The sequence below is a fragment of the Zosterops lateralis genome (assembly GCF_965231275.1).
Source record: "Zosterops lateralis genome assembly, chromosome: 2".
Lineage (NCBI taxonomy): Eukaryota > Metazoa > Chordata > Aves > Passeriformes > Zosteropidae > Zosterops > Zosterops lateralis.
In genome coordinates, this window is record NC_139763.1 from 63387047 (window position 1) to 63411640 (window position 24594).

A 24594-nucleotide genomic window follows, 5' to 3' on the forward strand; every position below is an offset into this window, starting at 1 on the left:
ACACTTGGTTCTATTAGGCCAAAAATGTTCCAAGCAGCATGTCATTTCAGCTGCAATCTCTGTTCCACTACTTTGTTACGAACTTGAGCTAATGGAGGAGAGTGGTGTCCCTCTCCAGTGCTATCATTCCATGCAGTAGTGTCCCCAGAGAGCCAGAGGTTTCTGATCCGATGTTGAGTCAACCCCCCCCATCATTTCACATTTATAGTTTTTTGTTTGATTCTTCTGAATAAAACAACAGAAATGTATGGAGAGACCTTACATAATAGACACCTTAGGAAAGCTGGAGTGACCACTGCCAAGCCAGTCCCAGGGGTGGTGGTGCCCAGCTGGTTCCATTTCCCAGTAAGACTGGATGTGTGCCAGCATGATGCCATCGAGGTGGATGGAACAGGGGCTGGTGTCAGCTGCTGCCCCAAGGCTGGGATGTGGTTGTATGCTGTTGTTTCATGCACTGCTACCCTTAAGGAAATGCTGGCAGGTGAATCTGGCATCTCAGGCTTAAGCAGGGAGTGCAGTCTTGGTTTACATAGAATCCCTTGTGTCCATGCTTTGGTATGATCAGTGCTGGGATAGAGCACACAGGGTTGGCAGTAAAGTTGTGCCCTAACGTGACACTGTTTCACTGTCTGCTGTAACCTCTGTCTGCGTGCTGGTGTCAAGTGCTTCTCAACACAAACTTCACAAAACTGATCTCCTCCTCCAGCAAAGTTGTGTTTTTGATGAATCTGCATTATGTATTGGAAAGGTTTTGACCACTTCTGTTTGAATACAAAATACTGACACAGCTGCTAAGAACAGACTTAACACTGCTGGAGGAAGTCATACTCATCGCTGAGGGGGTGGCAGAATGTGCTTATTAGCAGTAGATGACCCAGGATATTTCTAGTGAGAATCTGAGGCAAATGTCTCAAACAGAGGTAATTATTTACCACAGCCTCTTCTAAAATACTTGCTCATCACCTTCTTCCTAAGTAAATTCTGCTACCTGCTTCACCTTTCCACTCACACCCAGAGGGCCTGGGGTGAAGGGGGTACTACTCACTACTTTTCCTCCTACTCTTCCTCAAACAACAGGATTGTTTAAGAAATGAGCCTCCAATACAGTAAAGAACAGCTATTTCCACCTTAGACGTGAAGATGTGATAATTTAAGAGAATTAAGTTCCTAGAAACCTCATTTGAGGATTAGAAAAGGTCACTGAAGGATGCTGTGGCACAGCAGGGACCTGCAGGAAGATTGCATGACTACTTATTTAATTATGTTAGTGTACTGAGCCTGGTCATACAGCTTTTTATACTTCCCCATTCATAAAATACTGCAAAAGGCACTTGAAGTCACTTTATTCAGCCATAGTCTTAAATTCTCAAGGTTAATTCAGTTACCTGTTAGAAAATACAAGTAAATGCTCCATGAGCTCCACCTTCTGTACTGGGGCAAACCTCCCTCTGTGCAGCACTGGGTGGAGTTTTCACCTTAACTTACTTCAGCCAGTTTGAAATGAAGCATCTACTCTACCATAGCCAGTGATCAGTGCTGGGAGGGATGCATGTCCAGAGGGCAGCTCCTCTCTCTTGAACAGCCCTGAAAGGAAAGTGCTGTGGTCACCTAACAGCTCTGACCACAGGAGAATCTGAAAGGCTGTATGTGGACAAGATACCTTTATCACCATCTGGAATATAGAGTCACTTCACTCTTACAATTTAATTACTTTGAAGTTACCGCTTCAAAATCACCCTTTTCTCCATTTTTCTGAAGTTGATCTGTCTGAGGAGAGACAGTAAGACAGGAATGAATAAGCCTCAAGTGGAACTTCATTTTCTTGAACTCTTGTTTGGGTTTGTAACTAGGTGCTTTTCTTAGCAGTAAAACTCATAGTGTGACAATTCACACCCAGACTTGGTGAGTGCTTCCACTGGGGTGCCAGGGACCATGCCCTGTGTAATGGAAAGGGAGATCCTTTTCATTCTAGCTGAACAATGAGACAAGTGCTGGAAACTCAAAACTATAATACCCTGCTGAAGCTCCTCATAAATAAACTCCAAATAAACACCAAGTGAGACATATCCTCCTACAAATCAGAAAGCCTCTCATCCTAAAGAACTTACATTATTTTACCCTATTTCCAGAAAAACAAGTTTGTATCTTCATTGGGTTATAAAAAGAAGTTCACTATGGCATATTAACTGAGTTTTGAGCTAAAAGTACACTATGAAAGTTTTAGCAGCAAATAGGTCACTGTCCCATAAAATCCAAACACCGACTGTTTAAAAAAAATAAAAAATTAGACAGACTAGATAATGACAAGCTTAGTTAGCTTGACTTTGAGTGGGAAAGGGTAATAGTTATTAGTTACATTAGATTTTTGTGTTAAATTCTAGCTGTTAGCAATGAACAGTCACCACACTGTAGCCATCCTTACAACAAAGCCTACATGTCAGTGGACTTCTACACACTCCCTAAGCTGATGGACACCGAGACTTTCCTTCCAAACCATTGCACATTCTGACCACGGAGAAGTTCTCCAAGGGAAAAGTGTTTCTAGAAGGGAAGAGGATGTGCTCTTCAGCTTGGTAGTAGTCAGACCTCAGTTTCGGAATGCTCCCACTCTGCTGGCTTTGCTAATGAAGTTTTTCAGGAGGTCATGGTCCATGTCTGCAAAGCCTTGAGTTTGTGTAACAACAGTCAAATGGTTTATGCAGAATCTGAAGCAAAACTCTTCCAAGTCCTAGGAACAAATTTAAGTGATTTGTTATATGAATGACTGATAAAACTATTAACATTATTATTTTGTTTCAAATCTGTCATTTAATTAGAAAATACACCACATTGTTCCCATTATCAATCCCTTTTCTGATCCTTTTGATGAGATCACAAATTATAGGATGAAATTTGTTCATACGAACTATTGAATAAACGCACTTTGAGAAAACAGGAGCAGCCACCTAAATCAACTCTAGAACACCATCACATTTACTAGAATTTACTACGTATTCATTAGAAAAGTTACCAACAGGTGAAACCATCAAATTGCCCCAAAGAGAACTACTAGAGCATCAATAACTCCCTTGTCCTCCCTGCACTGCATTCAGTAGTGGTCCTGTGAAAAAGAGCAGACATTCTAGCCATGCTGGAAATAAAAGCAAAATATAATGAAAAATATGATGATGCTTGCTGAACCAAACTGCATGTTAGGATACATGTGTTTTTCATGGCAAACCTAGGATTGTGTCTGTCTAATGGGATTCCCAGATAGCACAAAAGTTTCTGTCTTGTCCTGGTCTCACTGTAAGAGGACGCTCAGCTGTTCAGCACAGGATGGGTACAAGCCATCAAGCCATACAACCAGGACTGCACCCAGCAAATTCTTCCTACTCAAACACCTCACAACAGTGGCAATCCTTCTCTCCATGCACTGGCTCAGTCTCCTTTGGTTGGGACCTGTGCAACACCTTGATGCGAAGAAAAATTAATTACCTTCTGCAGCCAGAGCTGGAGCCAGCAGCAAGGAAGTCAGAATCAATCGTAAAACTATAAACTCTTCAAGGCTTACAGCAAAAGGAGTAACCCATGCAATTTTATTTCTATGTTAACTACACAAACATTGCACCCTGGGATTAATAGTAGAAAGATACTCAGCAGACTACCTGTGCATTTCCTTTTGAAATCTTTTCAGTAGATTCCGTGTTTCAAAATGTAACTAAACCGTAAACTGAAGCACAAAATATCCTTAAAGAAGAAATATGGCATAGCAAGTATATCCTATCAACAGCTACTGGGAAAGTAGAAAAGGAATGAGAAGAAGCAAAAAAGAAATGAGAAGAAGCAAAAAATGTAGACAATCAAAGACAGTGACACCTTAAGTTCCTGCAGACTTTTGAAATGGTATCATCAGAACCTGAATTGCTTTACAGTCAATGTGTGAACTTTTATGCTAGCTAAAATGATCAGCAGCTAATTTTTCTGCTGCTGGTATGAAGAGAACCATAGATTATAGAGAATCCTGGTTACTAATTTTGTACTCAGTTTCAAAAAATACTGTCTTTTTTATTCTGCTTTATAGAAGAGGATAGTCTAAACTTTGCTACAGTGTATATGAGAAATATGCTTTAAATAACTTGTAGCAGAAGTTCTTTGTACTTTCTGAGGATAGGAAAAAATATTTTCACTATCCAAATCCTAGCAGAGGCATACAGTAGTCAAGTTAGTCTTCATTTAATTTGCAATGTGAATGGCATGTCACACACTACTATAATCTTTCATTTGCATTGTTCACATTTAATGACAAAAAAAAAAAAAGGAATTCCATCCTTCCAAACATCCAAAATATGAGGCCTCTTTCATGATCCCTCTTTTGGCAGTTTTCTGCTGAAGTCCTGACACACTGCATATGGTTCTCAAACAGGGAGTTACTATATTAATGTGGTACACTAGAAGATCCTGGTTTATTCCACGATTCCTTAGGCAGAGGCTACCCCCATGTCTTTGATTAAGAAATCTTTGCTGCACTTCTATCCCTTTCTGAGCTGTGAGTGTAGGAAGGAGGGCAACAATACACTCCTGAGTTTGGCACATGCTGCAGCCAGGGCAAGTGAACCAACTAATGATCTGCAAATTGTTTTTCACTCTTTCAGAACACAATTTAACACAGTCTCATAAGGAAGAGGAGGATAATATTTATTTAGTTATCCAGCCAACCCTTTTATTGTGTCTCAGGCGTTATGAACTCTGGTACTTTGTCCAGGCTAGTTTTACTATTTCACAACACACCTAAACATGTCTTGAACTACTCTTCAACTACTTCACCAGATACAGACCAACCAAAATACTTCTGCTTTGAAGATGTTCAAAAATCCTGGAAAGCTTGTAAGAGGAGAAACTACAGAAGAAAACTTTAGTGAAAGATCTGCTGTTAAGATAACCAAACCATTGGGTCATGCCTTCCTGTAGAGTTTTCCCTTGTATCAGCCCAGTACACTGAAAGCACAACTCCTCTTTGCCCCAACCATCCATGCCCTGTTTCTGATACCTGAGTTACAAATGCCTTGTAACTGGCAGCTGGCACTCTTACTATCTACTAATCTCTTGATATCCTCTCTTTCAATCCATAAAACTCACTGATTTCCAGTCTCCTCTTTGCAACTCCTACACAAATTCATCTTCTGTAGTTTGCTCTCTCCATATAGCACTGCAACATTTTTAACTCAGTGTTTGTTTCAGTCTCTTCTTTCTACTTGCCTCCCATACCTGAAAAGTATTTATAGCAATGTCCCCTACATCTAAAATACATAAGCAGACTTTTTGAATAATAAAACCCACCACACAGTTATTTCCACAATCACCACAGCACTAAGAACATCAGAAAAGGAAAATATCTTTGAAAGTATTTGTTTACCAAAAAAGCACAGATAACAGGTTGAGTGCTTGTGACTCATTCCAGAACCAAGGGCAGACCAGATGACAGGATATGGGGGAAGTATTAACAATAGGTAATTTGTTGTATGTCAGCATAATTCATTGTAAACGGTACTGCAAAAGTGTTTTTTTTAATAAAAGCTCAAGTGTAAATATGCAGGGACTTTACAGGTAAATTCTCCCACTGCCTGTAAAAGCACCAGAATGACTGTACCACACACTGGCAGACAAAATGATCAGGTGGAGAACTCAGGGAGTGAAAGGGCAAAATCCAAAGGCACAGATGTAAATGGCAGTGAGAGACTTGCATGCCCTGCCATGCCACATGACAAGGAAGGAAGCAGATTAAGAACCCTGACTCACAAGGGCAAGCCAAAAGGGCAGGAAGAAAACACTAAAACTGGGAGGCTTTTAATTTTTATTTTACAGCTTAAAAAGGGGAAAACAAACATTTGTTAAGCCAGAAAGGGAAATTACAGTAATCATGCCTCGTCAGTTAAATATAGTCGTGTTTACATTAGGCAGCTTCATTTCTCAGAAAACAACTTTGTTTACCTGAAGAGAAGTTCTTACCTGAGCTTCATACTTGACAGCAGCAGAAAGAAGAGCAATGGCATTCTCTTCACAAATGCCTTGTTTGATTGTTTGCTGGCAAAGCTTTTTCAGTCTGTTTTCTCTATACAGTGTTGCCAAATCCAGCAGCCCTGTGAGAATGTATACAGATTTAACTATTCTGGGACAAAATATATTAGTGTCTTTTCAAATTAATGAATCACCATTTTGTTTTAGGCTGAATTGATCAAAGACTTCATCTGTTTTTTTTTTCTCCTAGATGATGTGTGCATTTTTTAAGATCCCCTACAGACCTATCAAAAAAGGAACCATTTTATTACTATGCAAGTGTTCTGTTCTCTTGTTCTCATTCTGGACATCAATTACTGACTTACATCCTCTTAAATTCACACAGGGAAGAGTTCTCTTTTCATTCAGGACCAAAAATCACTACAGCTACTCAAACAAGTAAAGTTTCAGGATGGCATTAGTGCCTTTCTAATTAAAAGAAAGTTCTTAATAAGAGCAACAATGAGCCCTTTCTGAAAACTTTTCACTTTGATCTCATTTCATACCCACCACTCATTCTCCTTGGGCTTGTTTCCTGCTACTGCATCCTTTCTTCCTGCCAAACTCAAGCTTGAAGTGCTAATGACACTGAAATTAACAACCCCTGCTTTCCTTACCCTATAATGACACATATATTGAACTTTTCAAAACCAATAATCTGGAGTAGTTTCCATTTATGGGAAATACCTATTGCATCTTCAGGAGGGAGCCTAATGTTGTCTGTGTACAGATATTCCAGGAAGGCTCGGTAAACAGGATAAGAAAATTCACTCATTTCTATAATTTCATCGTCATTATTGAGTATGGAGCGAAAATGTTCACACCTACAAAACATGAACAAAGATTGTACACTGTAAAGAGTTGAGCTTCAGCAAGAAGTTGTTAAAAAACCAAAACAGATCAGTTCTAACAGACTAAACATACAAGTAGAACCTTTAGCAACATGATTTCTTGCTTTGAACATGTTCATTTCTTTAAGCCTTATAAGACTGATATATATAATTCAGAATTCTATTTCTGTTGTTAATATTTTATGACAGGCTCCTTTTCTGCTTACAATCTACAAGGAATATCCATCTAGTTTTGATGCCATTTTCTTAAATACATGATACACTAACAATAAATTTTATTACCTGTCTTGTAGCAGATGAAGTTTATATTTAATTTAGAAATTTCTAAGATTTGACCCTGATTTCTCCAGCATTTCCTAATGAAGAGGGAAATTATTAATAATTTTAGATATCACTTATTCCAGTGTCAGAGTCCATACACAATTTAGCACTAATCATTACATTCAAGGATTAAATTATTGAAAGTGAAGACACTCACTTTCATCTTTCATCACCTTTTTCTTACAAGTCTGAATACTTTTGTGACAGATACAAACAAGGACAAAGCACTCCCTTTGGTAGCTGTAATCTGCAACTTTCAGTTCACAGTAATTTACAATGCACTGTAACTTACTGTTCCCTAAAAAGCATCCTAACATGTGCATTGTTTTCAAAATTTCTGTTGATAAAAATGCACATCTCCATTTCCGATAACTTTTAACAAACACAATTTAATCTTACTTCTTTGTACTACACTAAATTGTAACTGTCCCACATCTGTATTTTCTCTTTTTTTACTCAGACTTTCCTGTAAAAAGTAGGATGGTTTCCTTTTAATGTCTCTGAGACAAAACTACAACATAAAGACAGTATCACTTAAATCCAAATGAAAAATAATTATTTAACTGATGACTTAAGTTCTTCACATTTTACTGGTTATTTAAATAATTTTTAATCTTAGTATTTTTGGCCTTTTAATAAAAGAATGGAACCTCTTGTCAGATTCATTAAAAAAATAAAGTAATTATCTAGCTTCTGCCACATCTTCTACCACATTGTGGCATTGGGAGAGGCAGACAAAAGTTTATTGTTTTGCTTCCCAGAGCCCTATGTTAAGTAGTGGTGATCATGCTATCCATCCAGTGTGGATCAGACCTTGGGAATGCTCTATGCCCCAATGGCACCACACAGAAGTCAGAGAGAATGTGGTACACAATGATCCCTGAAATGAAGGGATGATCCCACCAAATGAAGAGGGTGGACTATAGCCACCAGTGCAATGTACAAGCAATGAAACCAGTAAAGGGGAGACAAAAGTAATACAGATAAGCAGAGTAGTAACAGGAGAGCTGAAAAAAATCCCAACGAAACAAGGACAGGCAAGAATTATTAGGGAATTTTAATTTTACACAGTAATACACAAGAAACCACTAACAGGACTCAGGAGCAGAAATAAGAAGATGAAAGTGGTGATAAGCTGAATGAGATAGCCAAGCATTTTGAGGAAAAAACCAGCAAAGAGAAAAAAAAATATAACAATGAAGAGGATGAATCAGAAGCAGTTGGCAAGGCAGAAGACACTAAAGCAGTGTCTCTAGAATATCACAGAAGAAACAACATCTGCAGTAACAAATTAATCTCTGCATGTTAATAACAATGAGATCATTCTGTAGATCTGTTTGTTCCAAATCTCACCATAAAATGGTCTTAACTTGCAAAAAAGTTGTAAAAACACACACAAAAAAGCAAGCTTAAAAGTTAAACTCATGTTTAAAACACATAGAACAAGTAATCTGTCACAAAAGGGGAAAAAAGATCATCTGGATAGCACCTACAGAAGTTGCTGAAACAACTGAAGGGTCCTGTGGAAGAAAAGAGTGCCAGGAATAAACATAATCCCCTCCAATCATTCCGATGGAGGAATCCAATACAAAGGAGGAAAAACTGATTCTAACTACTGAGAAGACAGCAGAAGGAAGTGAGTCTTTTCCTCAGCAGAAAAACGTTATTGGACATAAAGGTCAAGGCTATTTAGGAGCACAAAGGAGGATAAATGTCAGATGGAGGGAAATGATGGGAAGGCAGGTAGTAGAGCAACTTGTTTGATAATTACAAAGAGTAACAGTGAAGAACAAGAAATAAATCCCTGAGTCAGGGAAAAGGGAATTTCTAAGAATAAGTCAAGATTTTTTTTCAGTGATGACTCAGCACAGTGGACTACACAACACAGTTTAGTTTATACAATTTATAAGTTTGTTCCTTACCTAATTTTGAGAAGAACTTTATGAACATGAATGTATTTTCCATCCACTAGGAACTTCAGGTCCGCAGTTTCAGGGTTGTCAAATTCCTTCTTTAGTGACTGAGCTACTGTAAGATGGTCATCAGCCTCTAGAATAAATAGGAGACATATAAAGTAGTGAGCAATACAAATATCTCCCACTACAATGTTCTGGGTATCTCTCAGCAATTAACACTCATAATAAATACATCTTAAGGCTAGTAAAAGCCCCCAGCAACCTATGTGTTCTGTATGGGCCAGAAAAGCAAAAAAAGGACAGCTTTCTTCAGTCCTTTCTAGTTTCCTGCTCCAAGAAAATATCTCTATTAAAAAACCTGTGAATTCCACTCCTCTAACTCATCTATATATAAGGCTAGGAAAAAAAAAAAAGTTAACAGTCTCAGAAGTTTACTGCTCCATATGATAGAAAATGCTATCAACCATTACTGAGTAAATTATGTCAAATTGAAACTGTTAGTTATTATAATATCCTCAAAAGATCAATAAAAAAATCATAATAAAATTTTCTGAAATGCTCCTATGAGGAGATATTATATTACAACAAAAATCAATCTATTACAGAAACAACATACTGGTTTGCAGTGAAACTGCCCAGTGCAATGTCCCTTAAAGTAAATACCAACACTTACAAGTTTATTCTAAAAGAATAGCTTTCCCTAGACTTAATGCTGCTAGAAGCACAGCGTATCAATGTCTGCATATTCCTGTTTGTGTCATATGTCTGCATATCCTACTGTGCACATGATATTTGCATTATAAAGTTAACCAAACCGCTTTGAAAAGTCATCCATTATCTGCATACAAAATTTTTTACCTCCTGAACTGATCCAAACCTCCATCACATAGCCTCAGACAACCATCTTCTTTAACACTACTTAAAAAAATCAACAACCTATTACACCCCAAAATCTCATTCTTAACTGTGACAAATATTTTGTCTTCTTACCAGAAAAATATGCATTATGGGTTTACACAGATCTTATAGATCTGTAATTAGTTGTTCTCTACAGAAAATTACATAAATGCTAGGTCCTGTAACCTATCAAGCTAGAAATTAGAATAGCATTCTGCTGGAAATGGAAAGACCATCTCCACAAGCTCCAGAACAAGCTCAACTCACACATACACTTTGATATTGTTACACTTTGTTTAGCACCGTCATTTTGCATTTCATTTAGTGAATGTCAGGTATACACAATTTGGGTAGGTAGAGGTAAAATGGATGGTGGAAAGAAATCCAATCTAGTGATGAAAAAAGGAAAGAAATATTTCTGAAACAATGATAAAGTAGAATACTTTGTTAGCTCTTATTTTGTACAAAGTGTGGTTTATTTATTCAGACCTCTGCCAGCTAAACGAGTAAGCATTTCAGCAACTATTGAAATTCTTCAAAGTTAACTGGCAATCCAGATGTCCACCAAGACACATCTCCAGTTGACTTCTACAGCCATCAGAGGAAAACTGAATATAATGAGGTTTAGCTTTGAAACTCTTAAAGGGAAACCAGATGTTTTTATTTGTTACAGCAGTGAAGGGGGAACCTGAGGAAGGAAATGAAGAGGCAGTTCCCACTGACCAAGGCGCAAAGCCAAAAAAACTCCTCAGCAGCTAGTGCTAAGAATTGTTTTAGAAATGTTAGAACTGCCACAAACATGAAGAGAATGGGAATGCCTGGGTGTGGAACACCAGAATGAAAACGATAAACAGGGGCTGTAAGCACGGCAGATGTCCATGGCATACAGGTCAGCAGCTGTAAGATCCCAGGACACAGCTGCCTGAAGATTCTCACCATGCGTGTATCAGATGACAAACAACAGTGAGTCAGTGCTGACAGCTTGCCAGGGTGGGACAGGATGAAGAGGCCAGTCACCCTCAGCTCCTGGAGTGTGCAAAAAGGCACAACTGAAACCAGCACAGAGGCACCTAACTAAAACAACCCAGGAGACATGACAAGGGTCTGATAGCCAGCATCCTTTATCCTGTGTCATCACAGGGAAGCCTGCTCAGACCCCCTGAATAGTGCCAGGATGCTGGAGAGACTACTTGGCGCATATGAAAAAGTGGCTTTGAAAGTGCATCTGAAACTTGTTTTGTTTAAAAGTAAAGTAACCTTTTTCTCCTGTAAGGCTTCACCTTATGCTTTGGTACAACATTGCTACAGTGTTATAGCACTATTTCCAAAGGAACCAAGAGTTGAGGTCAAAAAACCCCAAACCTCCCCAAAAAATCACACAATAAACAAATATACAACTCCCCCAAGAACAACAAACAAAACCCCAAAACCACAACAAGCCAAAACAAACAAACAAACTCCAACAACAACAACAAAAAAATCTAACCCAACAAGCCAAACAAAAAACTCAACAACACCCATCAACTTCATTAGAAACCATTATGGGATTAAAATGTAGCTGAAGAATGAGCTCTCTGGTAGCCAGTGATGTATACTTAACTCCTTCTAGTCAAGGCCAGCAAGACAGATCTTACTGCTCATCAAACATCTGAGATCCAGCAACTCATGTCTTCAGAAGACCAGGTCATGAACACTTGTGATGAAACTGAGTGCTTGTAGCCAATACAGAACATGGAAATTTAGATTCCTCAGTTCTTAGGAGTCTACTTAAGGGCACCAAAGTAAGCTTCAGAGTTCCTAAATGTTCTTCATGGCTTCCTCAAATGTCTGAATTCAAACTCGGCTTTTCTACCCAGAGCCACTGGACAGTCACATACAGAGGTTACACAAAAAAATCTTCCCCAAGCCTGAGGCATTTCCCCATAAAAATAGGCCACATCAATAAAACAGACAATTATTTGGCACTGCCATCAGGCTTTAGCAATTTTTTACAATCCCATATTACCACTTACACATATGTAACGTGTCATTACGACTACGCCTCCCGGTGCTGGTTTTTGTGAGGAACTACATTTAGGCTTCAAATACACGCAACTGTTTTATGAACTAACGATTCTATTTAGAAGGTGCCAGAATAATAAAAAAAAAAAAGACATTCCAGCTCACCTACGGAGAGCAGGCGCCACATGACGGCGGGGGTGGCGAAGCAGGCGAACACGTCGTCCGTGCAGGCGAAGTGGGTGAGGTGTGGGAAGGTGACGGACTGGCCACGGCACTGGCCCCACATGAAAACCTGCCCGCTCTGCGTCTTGGCCGCCGACGTGTGCGCCGAGTGGCACGCCGCAATCTCCACAACCCTGGGTGTACCAGCAAACAAAAAAAGGAAAAAAAAAAAAGCAACTCACTCTCACTAAGAACAAAATGCTGTTGAGCAAATGTTGAGCCCACTATCTCCTCTCTTTCTCTAGAAAGACACACTTTTATGCATGCATGTAAGCAAGAATGCTTTCTGGTCATACATAGCAAAATCAAAAGGGCTGGCAGTGTTTCTGCAAACAGCATGCACTCCAAGTTTCTCTTTGGAAAAGCATCTTGGGAGCAAGCAGCCAGTGTTGCAGCAGAGCCCTATATCTGCTGCAGCACATGCTCTGCTGACCCCTCAGCTCTCTCAAGCAAAACTATGATGAGTTTCAAGTCTCTGAATGTCCTTGGTGGTGCCGGGCAGTGAGGTGAGTGGCTGTATTAAGCTGTAGAGAACAAATACTTGGAGAAGATGAAGAAGAAAATGAGAAGGCATTTAAAAAAATGTATTTTGGCTTATAATTGAAAAATAATGAAAGTCTTTTTTCTGTTTGCTTATTGGTAACAGTTATAAACCAACAAGTTAAATATACTTCTTACTCATATAATTATTATTACTTTTGTTTAAAGGACTTCCACTTGGAAAATTAAAATTTAGAACCAAACAGCACTTAAAGCTGTTTCTAAGTCTTTTAGCTAGGCTATGTCTCTAATCCTAAGGTTGATTTAGGACTTCAAAACTCCCACTGTGTATAGCATTATGCAATCCTCTGTTTTGCAGTCTGAACTACTGCTTGTTTACTTGTGTTCTCAGCTGCCTGGGGATAATGGCAGGGAAACAAGTTGCTTAAAGCTATATGCAAAAATCTTGCAGGCTTTAGTGAGGCAATATTTTCACTGACATCAAGAATTCATATTCTGACCAACAAAAGGCAAAGGCAACATGCAACATTCAAACTTGTATTAAATTATTACTGTAACATTTTAACTGTGGCTAAAGTGTCTGGAAAAAAAAAATCAGTAACATTTGAAGCAAAACCACAAGTACACACAAAGAAATAGCAATGTTCAAGATCAGGCCATGTTTCACCACCAGAGCAGCAATGCCACCTCCTCACAATTATGTACTCAGACATAGGGTTAAGTGGAACACCTCACTTTCCTTCTTATTCACAACAGGAGCCCAAAGTTAAGATTTCTGACCATATGCATACATGGTTTTACAACAGCAACAGAAAAAAATGCCCCACTGTCCCTCAAGGACATAGAGGAAAATATTTAACTTGCAAAAATTGAAGCTTAATTTTTAGGCAACAATACCAAGAAACACCTCCTCCCCTTCTCTCTCTCCTGGGTTATGAGCCAGATTTAATAGCAGAAATAATTCAAATTGCAGATGTCCACCCTTCACTTTTTCTGAGTACACTTCTTGTCAAAAGTAGCATATTAAAACACAATTTATATTAACAGACAATAAAGCCTTTATTGCTGATTTCAAGCAATGAAACTACATGACTGAAGGGAAAGTGCAATTAAGGCCTCGAAAGTACAGTGAGCCGAAGCAGAAAATAGCATATTCAGATTTTCTTTCACAGGGATGGTATGGGGCAGATTCAAGCACTTTCAGTGAAAATTCTGTTCACATTTAACAGATGAACCATTGCAAAAAATTATAGGCTCCTTCTCCCTCCCCCTCAAAAAAATAGATTAAAAATACCATAATTTTATGTAGTTCTTCTGTGAGTATGTCAACCAATGTCTGATTGCAAGACTGTAAGTATTACCTGTCCTTATCCACAATAACTGTTGTAGGGTAAGACTGGTTACTTTTATTCCCAGTACCTAACTGGCCGTATGAATTGGCTCCCCAGGCATATATCTGACCTTCATCTGTTAGCACTAATGTATGTGCATAGCCACAGGCAACCTATAAGGAATAATAAAAAGAAGAAAATCTCATTTTATGTAATAGTAAGTTAACACATATAGATGCATCTTATGCTATAGGTTAATGTCATTGGTTCTATACTAGTGTAAAAATTACAAATACAGGTATGTTTATTAAAAATGGAGGGAAAGTAGATGAGGTGACTTTGGGGAAAATATTATCAATGAGAAACCCTGACAGATTATCTCAAGTGGAGAGCAAAAAGAATAGCTGGAAACTGAGAAAGAAGGAAAGCTATATGACAAATTTGAACAATATGCAGTAAAGATTGTCTGTCTTGCATTGACCTTGCTCCACGGGCAACTGCTCCAATATGAATAGCTTTACCAGTGGAAAACAGCTCAGGTCTCCCTGCCTGACCCTCTCGTCCCTGACTGACAGCCACACAAAACTGCCTCCCTCCCTGTGCCAGCTCTAGTGCTTGGAGGACCCTCTGCTGAGGTAACTCCCCAGCCCTGGAAGTGTTCAAGGACAGGTTCATTGGGGCTCTGAGCAACCCAGTCTAGGGGAAGGTGTCCCTGCCCATGGCAGGGGGTGGAACTGGATGGTGTTTAGTGTCCCTTTCAACCCAGGCCATTCTGTGATTCTCTGAATTTACATCACTGGAAGAAAACTCTCACAGTACGGTCTGAGAACCACACAAAATAAGAAACAATCAGCCAGGAAAGAGAGGCAAGAGACAAAACTCTCCATTTTGATGGCAGCACACAACTGTATCATAACCTCTTGTGGAAAACCCTTCGGTCCTGCTGAGCTGCCTCCTCACATCAGATTGGTCAAAAAAAATCCACTTAATACAGGCAGCACATCTCTCTCATACAGACAGATACACAGTGGCAACACTACAGCAACATTCTTGCTCTGCAGGAGTTAATGTAACTTAGGACAAATAGACGGCTACCAAAAACCAATCTACTTTGTTCGTAACTAGCTCACCTATCTTTATATGATCTGCAAAGATACACCATAAACACATATACTCCACTGACATCCATGAAGCATGTGATGTACTTTAAATGAAATAAATCGTCAAGTTATTTACTGAGTGGAGATCTATGACATAGTATTAATCAATATCAACCAAATGAAGTGGATGGAAATAGAATCTAAGCCAAACTTGCTGGAGCATCCACTCTCTAAATAGAAGAACAAATACATGGGAACATGATACTCACTTTATTCTGTTACTATCCAACAGTAGTTGCTGTCAGCAAAGATACTGTCTATATCCTAGGCACTGAATGTGAAATTATGTCATTAAATGAATTTCTTTTAAGAGACACAAAAAAATCCATAGCTTTCCTAAGTAAATGCAATATATAAGATCAAAAGTTCAAAATGCTCTTGCAAATTTTCACTAGGCTACAAAACCGGTGCTTTCTAACAGCTTGTATCATTTTCCTGACAGCATCCTCTATTTTGCACGAATTAAAGACTTTCAGTATCAGTCCTGCAGTCACTTTAAATACTTCTTATTAGTCAAAATAAGTCATCTGTTTGCTAGTTACACTGGTGGCAGCCTCGCTCTTTGGTAAAGTGCGGTAACCTCCAAAGGTCAAGACTAACTGTGGAATCATACAAATGTTAGCCAAATGCAGTGGGAGGCAATTTGTTCAGACTCCAAGCACCAGTAAGTCACTGCAGCTGGAGTGCAGTTCTAAAATGAAATTCAGTCTGCAAGACAGACAAAATGCTGAACTGCAGCATCTTTCCAGAAAAAAAAAGGCAAGGGTTAATGAAGAATGGAATATCCTGGAAAGACTCTGCTCTTTACTAAAATAACAGCAATAATTTTTAAATTAACTTTCACAGGAAACAAAGAACTAAACAAAACAAACATTTCTAATGGTCTAGTCCTCTTTAAGTAAAATCCTGACCTCACTCAAGTCAATGGCAAAATTCCCACTGAACTCTACAGGGTCACAGTTGACATAGGGCCATTTTAGGACACATGATTTTTTATTCTGATGTCACTTTGAACAAAGGGCTATCTCCTTCAAAGGCAGCCTCTGCTGCCTATAGGGCCCTTGCAGAGGCTCTTGGAGGGTTTGAGGGAGAGCAGCACAGACGTACCCGCTGCACACGAATGCCCTGCAGGGCTGCGATCCGGCACGGCGTGGGCTGGTTGCCACTGCTGCCCAACCCCAGCTGGCCATTCCCATTGTACCCCCAGACATAGACCTGGAAACAGAGACAAAGACTTTTAGCTGCTTGCTGCTAGTCACTTTTTTTTTTTTTTTTTTTTTTTAGGTAAACACAAACATCTTCACACATATACCTATCTATATAAACGCATATATACACACACATGTTATTCTTTAAAATGCCGGTTATGTGTTCATCTAGAATTGTTAACTTCCACATTCATGCTCTTTAGGACTTAGATTATGTAGGACTTTTTAATAACATTTTAATATGAAGCACAGAAAATCAGTGATTCATATGGCTGCTTGCCAACACAGAGTAAATCCAGCACAATACTTCCCTTTTTCAAAGAGCTGATTTCTCATTCCAAAATCTTCTAACAGAAAACAGACTAGAACAAGTTTAAAATGGAAGCTATGCACAACAGTTTGAGTAGGCAGTTTTATGCCAAACATAAGAAAAAGGGAAAATACTGAGCTCTGATAATTTCAGTGACATATGTTTTACTGCAGTCAATAGCTACTTTGTTCTAAACTCAAGTGTCTGGAGAAATAGAGCCAGTAAGATGTTTACTGCCCAATATCATCAGCTCATATGAATAAAATCAAGAACTTTACAACCTCCTTGTATCTTTGCAAAGATGACAAAAAAAGTATGAGAGAAATTCAAGAGGTACTCCAGTACAACAAATATATGCAATGTACTTTTGTTTTCTCTTAAGATGTGTGAATATGAGCACTGAAAAAAAAAAATCATTCAGTGATTATTCTCACATTCACTGATTATTCTTACATTCACTGATTATTCTTACACACAATACTTCAGATTCTAGTACAAAAAATAATTTATTTGTCTATGAATGCTAAAAACAGCCATGGTATAATAACAAAGTTTTTTTATCAGCAGTATATGCAGCTAGACTTGAGACAGTCTGGAAAGGAAAACTTCCCTTCTGAATAATAGCTCATTACTAACAGCTTTCAAAGTATCTACATGCCAAGTTATTACATGAAGTAAAATTCAGTCCAAATATTCACTTGACATTTCTTACCTCTCCATTTTCCACCACAGCCATAGAGCACATCTGTCCACAAGCTATATTAACGACTATTTTGTTTTGTAGGCAGCTGGTAACTCTTCGAGGAATTGGTTGATTTGCTGTTGAACCAGATCCAACCTGGCCTGAGTTATTATAACCCCATGTGTATACCTGTTGCAAAAGAATTGTCATCAAAGGTGGTTTTATAATATACAGTTCAAAGTACACATTCAAGAGAGGAAAAAGCTGTATGAATAAAAAATTTCATTTTTTATGTGAAAGTGAATATATTGTTTCACAGACCTAGGAAGACACAGGTTTACAACTGAACCATTTCTAACAAAAATATGCCAATCTAAGCATTTATATATTACATTCTTTTTATGCTCCCCCACTCAAAGGTAAAAGGAAACATGATGGCTGCAGTTAATGCTGGAAGAATCCATTGCTACTTTCCCACAACCCAAACCAGAATAGCTAAGTGGCACAGATGGCACTTCAAGGCAAATTCCAGAAAACTTTTTACTTTGGCAGGTAGAACTACTTACAGTGAATGTGATTTACATTAACATCTGCTTTAATGCCATTAAGCATTTAAAGTAGAGTATAGCATAGGAAGGAACTGGCTGCATAATTTGCTATTACAAGTAGATGTGGCACAAAACCAGTATTCTGCACACACTTCAAAACAGCTACACCCTCACAAGTTTCAATTTTTTAGAAACATTTGTGTTACATCAGCATTGTGAGGACTGCAAGAAGCAAGGTCTAATACTACAGGTGCAGAGTGTTTTCCTGTTTCTCACAAATGTGCATTTCATTAAGAGAAAAAGATATTGGTTCCCACTACACTCACCTCTCCATCAGATGTTAACACCATAGAATGGTGAGAGCCACAGGCAACCTCAATGACTTTCTTGTTCACCAAGTTAGTAGAGACTTGACAGGGAACGAAACCATGATTTGTTGTACCATTGCCCAGCTGACTATAAGCATTATGACCCCATGTATACACTTCTCCTTCTACAAGAAAAATGTAAACAGCTGGTTGCAAAAATCTCTACTTTTCCGATGAGTATACAACATAAAATTACAAACTAAAAAGTCAAATTCAGTAACAATATGGATACTTAAGTGTATAAATACATATATAACCTATGGGGCTGTTCAGCCCATGGATGTACCAACACTACCTGGCTCACATAGTGTTGGCCACAAATCCAAAAGGATAGTATCACCATACTCATAGTGAAGGAAAACATACTGCTGCAAGAAAAGGGATGGTGTAATATAGAAGAGAAAAAGAAGAAATGACAGTCAGAGTCCCCATTTCAATTTTTTTGTTACTGACAATCAATCAGAATTTCTTGTCTACACCCTGGCACTGTTTCCCACTTTCAAATTCAAATAATTAAAATTCAAAAAAAATCAAATTTTAAATAAAATTCAAAATATCAAATTCAAATAAAAATTTGAATGAAAATTCAAATAAGATTTCATTCCCCTACAATATGCATATTCCCTAAGAAGGGTTCTCTCAGAACTAGAAAAGCAAAATATGCTACACTAAAACAATACTTCTCTATAATAACTGGTTAAATCTAATTACTTTATCCTATCAAAAGTGAACAACCTTTTCCTCAGTTCACCAACATGTGAATACAAATCTCAGTAAACACATGAAACACATGGCACAGAAACATACGGGAAAGTGGAAAAGACATTAATTAACACAAGAACTGTGTAACATGTAACAGCCCTTTAAAAGGTAAGTTTAAAAAAGCTATGCTGAAGAAATGCTATTAATGCAAATGGAGTTATGAGTAAAAATCATCAAGGATCAGTTTTGCACCTGCTCTTTGTTAGTACTTCATCATTAAGTTAAGGAGTATGAGTGTTTCGGTGGGATCTGCCACTAACAAAGCTCAGAGGAATACAGATGCATAAATAAAAAAAGCATGCAGAATGGTCTGCCGTGAAGACTGGAGAAAATGATGGAACACAACTGAATGTAAAAGAACACGTTTACAACATAATTCCCCTCACCTACTTTTAGTTATAATCTAGAATACTGAAAAGTATTTCTTCATCAACTGAGAGAGATAAGTGTGAATATCATCAATTAGGCTCTAACAGATCCTCACTGGGAACACAACATTAATAATTTTTCTCAAGAGTAACATAAAAGCCACTACCACAATGCGGATAATAGAGTATCAGTGCAGGAAGCATGAAGGCTGGGAGGCAACATAATGGATCTTTAAAGCACATCCAAAAGTAGTTACTGGAGGGAAAAGATGCATTTTAGCTGAAGGACGGTGTCGGCACAAGAACACTGGGGTATAACGTAGCCACCAATGCGTTTCAAGAGCATCCAGAAGTTTCAAATTTAACTGAGAAGTAAAAGAGAAAGTCCTTCCAAAAGTACTAACAAGATCAAAGTAGGGCTTGAAAAACTTCTGAAAATAACAAGCCAGCTGACATGTCATATTTTCCAATTAAGATACTTCTGACTTAACAGTCCAGAATACTAAACACTCTCTCTTATGTTACCAGCCTAGACCTTTCACACCTGCTGGATGAATTTAAGTGGACTCCCTGAAAAAGTAATATTCAGATTGTACTTTACCTTCTGTAGCAAGAACAACATGAGGGCCACTTCCATAACTCAGGCAGGCTATCTTTTTGCCACACAGAGAATCTAACCTCCTTGGTTCTATAGTGCTCTGCATGTCTCCTGTTCCCAAACAGCCACTGCAGTTCATGCCAAGCACAAAAACCTGTCATAAAAGAATCACAGACTCTTAATTTAGGTTGCAATGGAGAACCTCCTCCAAAGGTCAACTAGTCCACCCTTGTTCTCAACAAAGATCTAAACAGATCAGTTAACTCAAGGCCATGTCCAGAAGATTCTTGAACACGTCCAAGGAAAACAAATCTCACAACTGCGTCAGGATTTAACCCCTCTTCTGGAAACTTTTTCCTCGTACTTAATCAGAACTTCCCATCTTGCAGTTTGTGTCCACTACTTCTCATCCTGTCACTATGCACTTGCAATAAATGTCTAACTCTATCTTCTCTTTGTTATTTGACTGTGATTTAATTTAAACTGAAAATGTTTCAGTAGCAAACAAAACAACCAGACATTTTTGCATGCAACTTACTCTATGTATACTATTGTACTACTGGCCTTCAGAAGGACTTGATTAAACACGACATGTCCATACAGACTCTTGGACAATTACCTCATCATTTTCAGTTGCATACAACACTTCATTACCAGCACTGCCAAATACACAGGCTTGACGAATCAACTTGATCTCTTCTGGGGAACAGAGAGAAAAAATGGGCCATTTCCCAACATCCAGCATCTTCAGGGCTGACAACAGTGTTGCCTCCAAGGCCTGGTATTATAAAAAATGCTATCAAACACATGCACAGAGAGAAATATATGCCTTTGCATAGTAAAAAAATCAGATAAACACCACCATCTTCTTTTCCAGCCACAAACCAGTATTTTAATTCTACAACAATACTCAAAGAAAGACGTTAAATAAATATATAAAATATATAATGAACTAGAAATAAAGGATCTATATTCATGGAGAAAAGTACCATGTAAGAGGTTAAATAGTGAGGTCGTATTTTCACTATATTCATACAACATAAGTGCTGTCTTACAGAATTCAATGTACACCATTCCAGTATAAAGTGTAAAGCAAATATTCAAAATTTGAAATCTGTGTATTTTCCCTCGGTGTTAAAATAAGAAACCATAAAAGAAGTCTGCCCAAGAATACATTTATCTTTGAGAAATATATATATTTGTTTTCATGTATGTGCTTTTCTATTCAAAGATGTGAATAAATTCTAGTTTGGAGTCTGAAGCACGTTACATCAGCTATAAGAATATTGCTTTTTCAATTAGTATCACTGACTATGAAAAAATACACAAAAAATATACATAACATTAGAAAATCAAAACTGAAACCCTAAATTAATCCTAAATTAAATTCTTAGGCAAATACCAGCTAATCACACATTTCTTTATTTTGTATTTCTGAGAAGGAGAAAGGAGTGGCCATCTTCACAGGAAAAAAAGTTGTGGTTTTGATCACACCAGTTCTTTCCCTTGCAACAAATAACTGACCAACTTCAGCCAAATTTGCAAGTGAAAGAGAAGTAAGATTCTGCTGACACAATCAGCTTGGCAGCAGGCAGCTGGACAAACAGACATCATGTTATGAAATAAGTCAGTGAGCAAGTAGGTCCAAACTAATCCAATCAAATGCTGTTCCCCATGACACGTAGCAGGGTTATCAGGGACGAAGGACCAGAATCCATATGGAATCAGTCTTACTTCATCTGCTGTTTGCAGAATAATTTCTTTTATGTCAAGAGGTTACCACTTATTCTACAGAGAATTTTAGACTCTCTTAAGATATGAAAATAAATACTGAAAACATCGCAGACTATTCTTCCAACTGCATCAACAAAACTGCATCCCACTTTTGCTCAAGACTGAAGAAGCTTGAAATTCAAAAGGACAGTCAGGGCGTCCTTTAATTTTACAGATTCCTTTTTCAGAATAACATATTGGCTTCTTTATAATGTGGGCTCTAAATTCCAAGTGCTCAATGGGTCAAAACCCATTCATTTTATATAGAAAAGTTGTTTTTTCTGTAACCTTGTTCTACAAAGCACTCATGTCCTCTCCTTATAATTAACAGGTTTAAAAAAAAACCCCGAACCGTAGCATTTCTTAACACTAAAATAATACACTGGAAAAAAAAAAAAAAAATCCCCAACTACTCTTATAAAAAGTACCCAAGGAAACACTTCTGATACTGATCTCAAAAAAAAAAAAAAAAAAAAGAAAGAACCAAAATTTTATCAGACCAAAAAAAAAAAATCATAATCTAAACCAAGTCTCTAGAATATTAGTTACACTCAACTCAGTAAGAGATATTCTTTTACTTTTCCAGACTTTCTCCCCTCACACAATTCCACATTATATTTTGTTTCAAAAATATGAAAACCAGCTTCAACTCTAAGCCTACCAATATTTATATCCTGTAAGTGATCAGTTCCCTCATTATATTGCACGAAGCCATGAAAAGCAGACTTAGACATGAATCTCAGATGTTATATGAATATGTTGTTCTTCTAATATTTTGTGGATGACTTAAGCAAGATTTCTTCAGCTAGTATCATTTCAACCTATAGCTTTTGTTGTCTGTCTATCTTGCATGTACTATACTACTGCTAAATGGAACCTTTTGAGCAGAGCAGTACAGAATTCCCAATACAAATCGACACCCTGACCTTGGCACTGACTCCTTGAGGAGGAGGTTCATCATCCATATGGATTTGTGCTTGTGTCCCCCTGTGGAGAGAGAACTGTGGTTAAAAATCATCATTTCACATTGCTGCAACAATACCTTCTGAAACTATAAACAATTAATATTAAGCCAGAACTATCTTCTTCTGTGGGGTGAGAAAACAAGAAATGTAAAGCTCTCTCAGTTTGCTTTTATATACAACTGTACAATGATCAGTTAGGCAGACTACGCTCTTCTGTATTCTTACCTAAAATATTAATTCTTCAACAAAATATTTATTTAAAACAAGGAGGAAAATTAATCAGATTGTGATCAGAAAGGAAGATGTTTTATAAGCACCATACTCCTGTGTCTTTTCCTTGCAGTAAAAATAAATTAAGAACTTTCCTGACATAATGCTTTAAGACATTTCTTTCAGCAAAAAAAAAAAGCACACTGGTCAGGGAATTCAATTTCTGGCTTAAGCCTTCAAATGTCGCTTATTCCAATTTCATTCTGAAACCAATGTTAGAAAAACATTTGTATCTTTTCAGATTTACTGAGAGCTGCTAAAAAATTCATTCTGCTTCAGAAAATATTGTCAGCCCTGTAAATTACCTGTATAATTTTTATGACATACATTATCAATAGAAACAGATTTTCAGACCAGATATTTATTCACAAATATGCACAACTCTACTATCCTAAAATTATTTCCTAACACAAAGTTATGCAACTCTGTTTGCAGTAACACTACAAAAACGAGAAGCAGCTCTGAAGCTGTACAAGCCTCTTTCAGCGAACAACGATGAAAGTTGTACACATCATTTTCTTTGAAGTACATTGGTTCAGACATAGCTAAAAATCTCACATAAAATTCCATGTCTGTAAAATTCTGACTACAGGCAGAATAGCATCCAACAAACAAGGTACCATTTTACCGAGTTAATTTTCAGAGTAATACCCCATTAAAACAAGTATCAAATGTAAGTGCATAAAACTATCTAACTTACTACTAAACATATTTCTTATGTAAGACTTTATGACATAAGACCTAATCCAATTACATAAAATATATGAAATTAGTATGACTTAAGTATTATAAATGTTAATGATTCAACATGTAATCTACTGAATGAACAAACAAGTTATTTTCTTGAAACAAATAAAAACCTGAACAGCTCGACCATACTGAATATGCACAACTGTTAAGCTTAAGCTTCAACAAAACCCACAAATCTACACACACAGAGTGTATTTTATACACTTTGAGACATTAAATGAAGAATTCAGCTCCTGTGTGAAAGTCCACGGTGACTGAGCTTAAGGCTCAAACACACAACCAAACTGAAACAACTGGAAGCTAAGTTATATTCCCCTTCAACTAGAACAGACTACAGGGCTGACTCAGTCACCTACACATCAGCACCTACTGTTATTTGAGATGACCTTGGGGATCCCTGACACCAAACAGTGCTGGCAGATATGATACAGGACCCACAGGATATCCATGAGCCCATGCCAAGCTGGAGCAGCAGCTAAGAACCAAATGGCACCAGACAGTTCTGCCTGTGCAGCTGGGCAGAGCCCTGGATGAACACACACAGCCATTTACCAAGCTTTAAACCTTCATGGAAATGCAGGACCTTGCTGAGCTCTTGAGGTTAAGCAATTTCTTATTTTCTTCAACATACTTGTTCAAACACTGAGAACGTAACCAGTTGATTTTGTGTACATTATCTCAATTTAAAGTAGAAACAAATCCCCTAATCAAGGCCTTTGCCTGTACTACTGAGTTGTTCCGAAACATTTAATTTCA

The 24594-nt window shown here is 37.8% G+C and overlaps 1 protein-coding gene across 5 annotated transcripts in view; it reads right to left on the reverse strand.

Moving 5' to 3' along the window:
• Nucleotides 1–213: 213 nt before the first annotated feature.
• The window catches only part of RCBTB2 (RCC1 and BTB domain containing protein 2), a 30286-nt gene continuing 5905 nt past the window's right edge, over nucleotides 214–24594 (reverse strand). For all 5 annotated transcript variants that reach the window (XM_083854602.1, XM_083854603.1, XM_083854604.1 and 2 more), the window contains 12 exons: nucleotides 22780–22840; nucleotides 20700–20858; nucleotides 20084–20234; nucleotides 18311–18477; nucleotides 17467–17625; nucleotides 16344–16451; nucleotides 14107–14249; nucleotides 12188–12378; nucleotides 9131–9257; nucleotides 6724–6860; nucleotides 5989–6119; nucleotides 214–2728 (listed from right to left, as the gene is read on the reverse strand). In XM_083854602.1, coding sequence (XP_083710728.1) covers nucleotides 2588–2728; nucleotides 5989–6119; nucleotides 6724–6860; nucleotides 9131–9257; nucleotides 12188–12378; nucleotides 14107–14249; nucleotides 16344–16451; nucleotides 17467–17625; nucleotides 18311–18477; nucleotides 20084–20234; nucleotides 20700–20858; nucleotides 22780–22818 — 1653 coding nt within the window. In that variant the 5' untranslated portion in view covers nucleotides 22819–22840 and the 3' untranslated portion in view covers nucleotides 214–2587. The remainder of the gene's footprint in view (nucleotides 2729–5988; nucleotides 6120–6723; nucleotides 6861–9130; nucleotides 9258–12187; nucleotides 12379–14106; nucleotides 14250–16343; nucleotides 16452–17466; nucleotides 17626–18310; nucleotides 18478–20083; nucleotides 20235–20699; nucleotides 20859–22779; nucleotides 22841–24594) is intronic.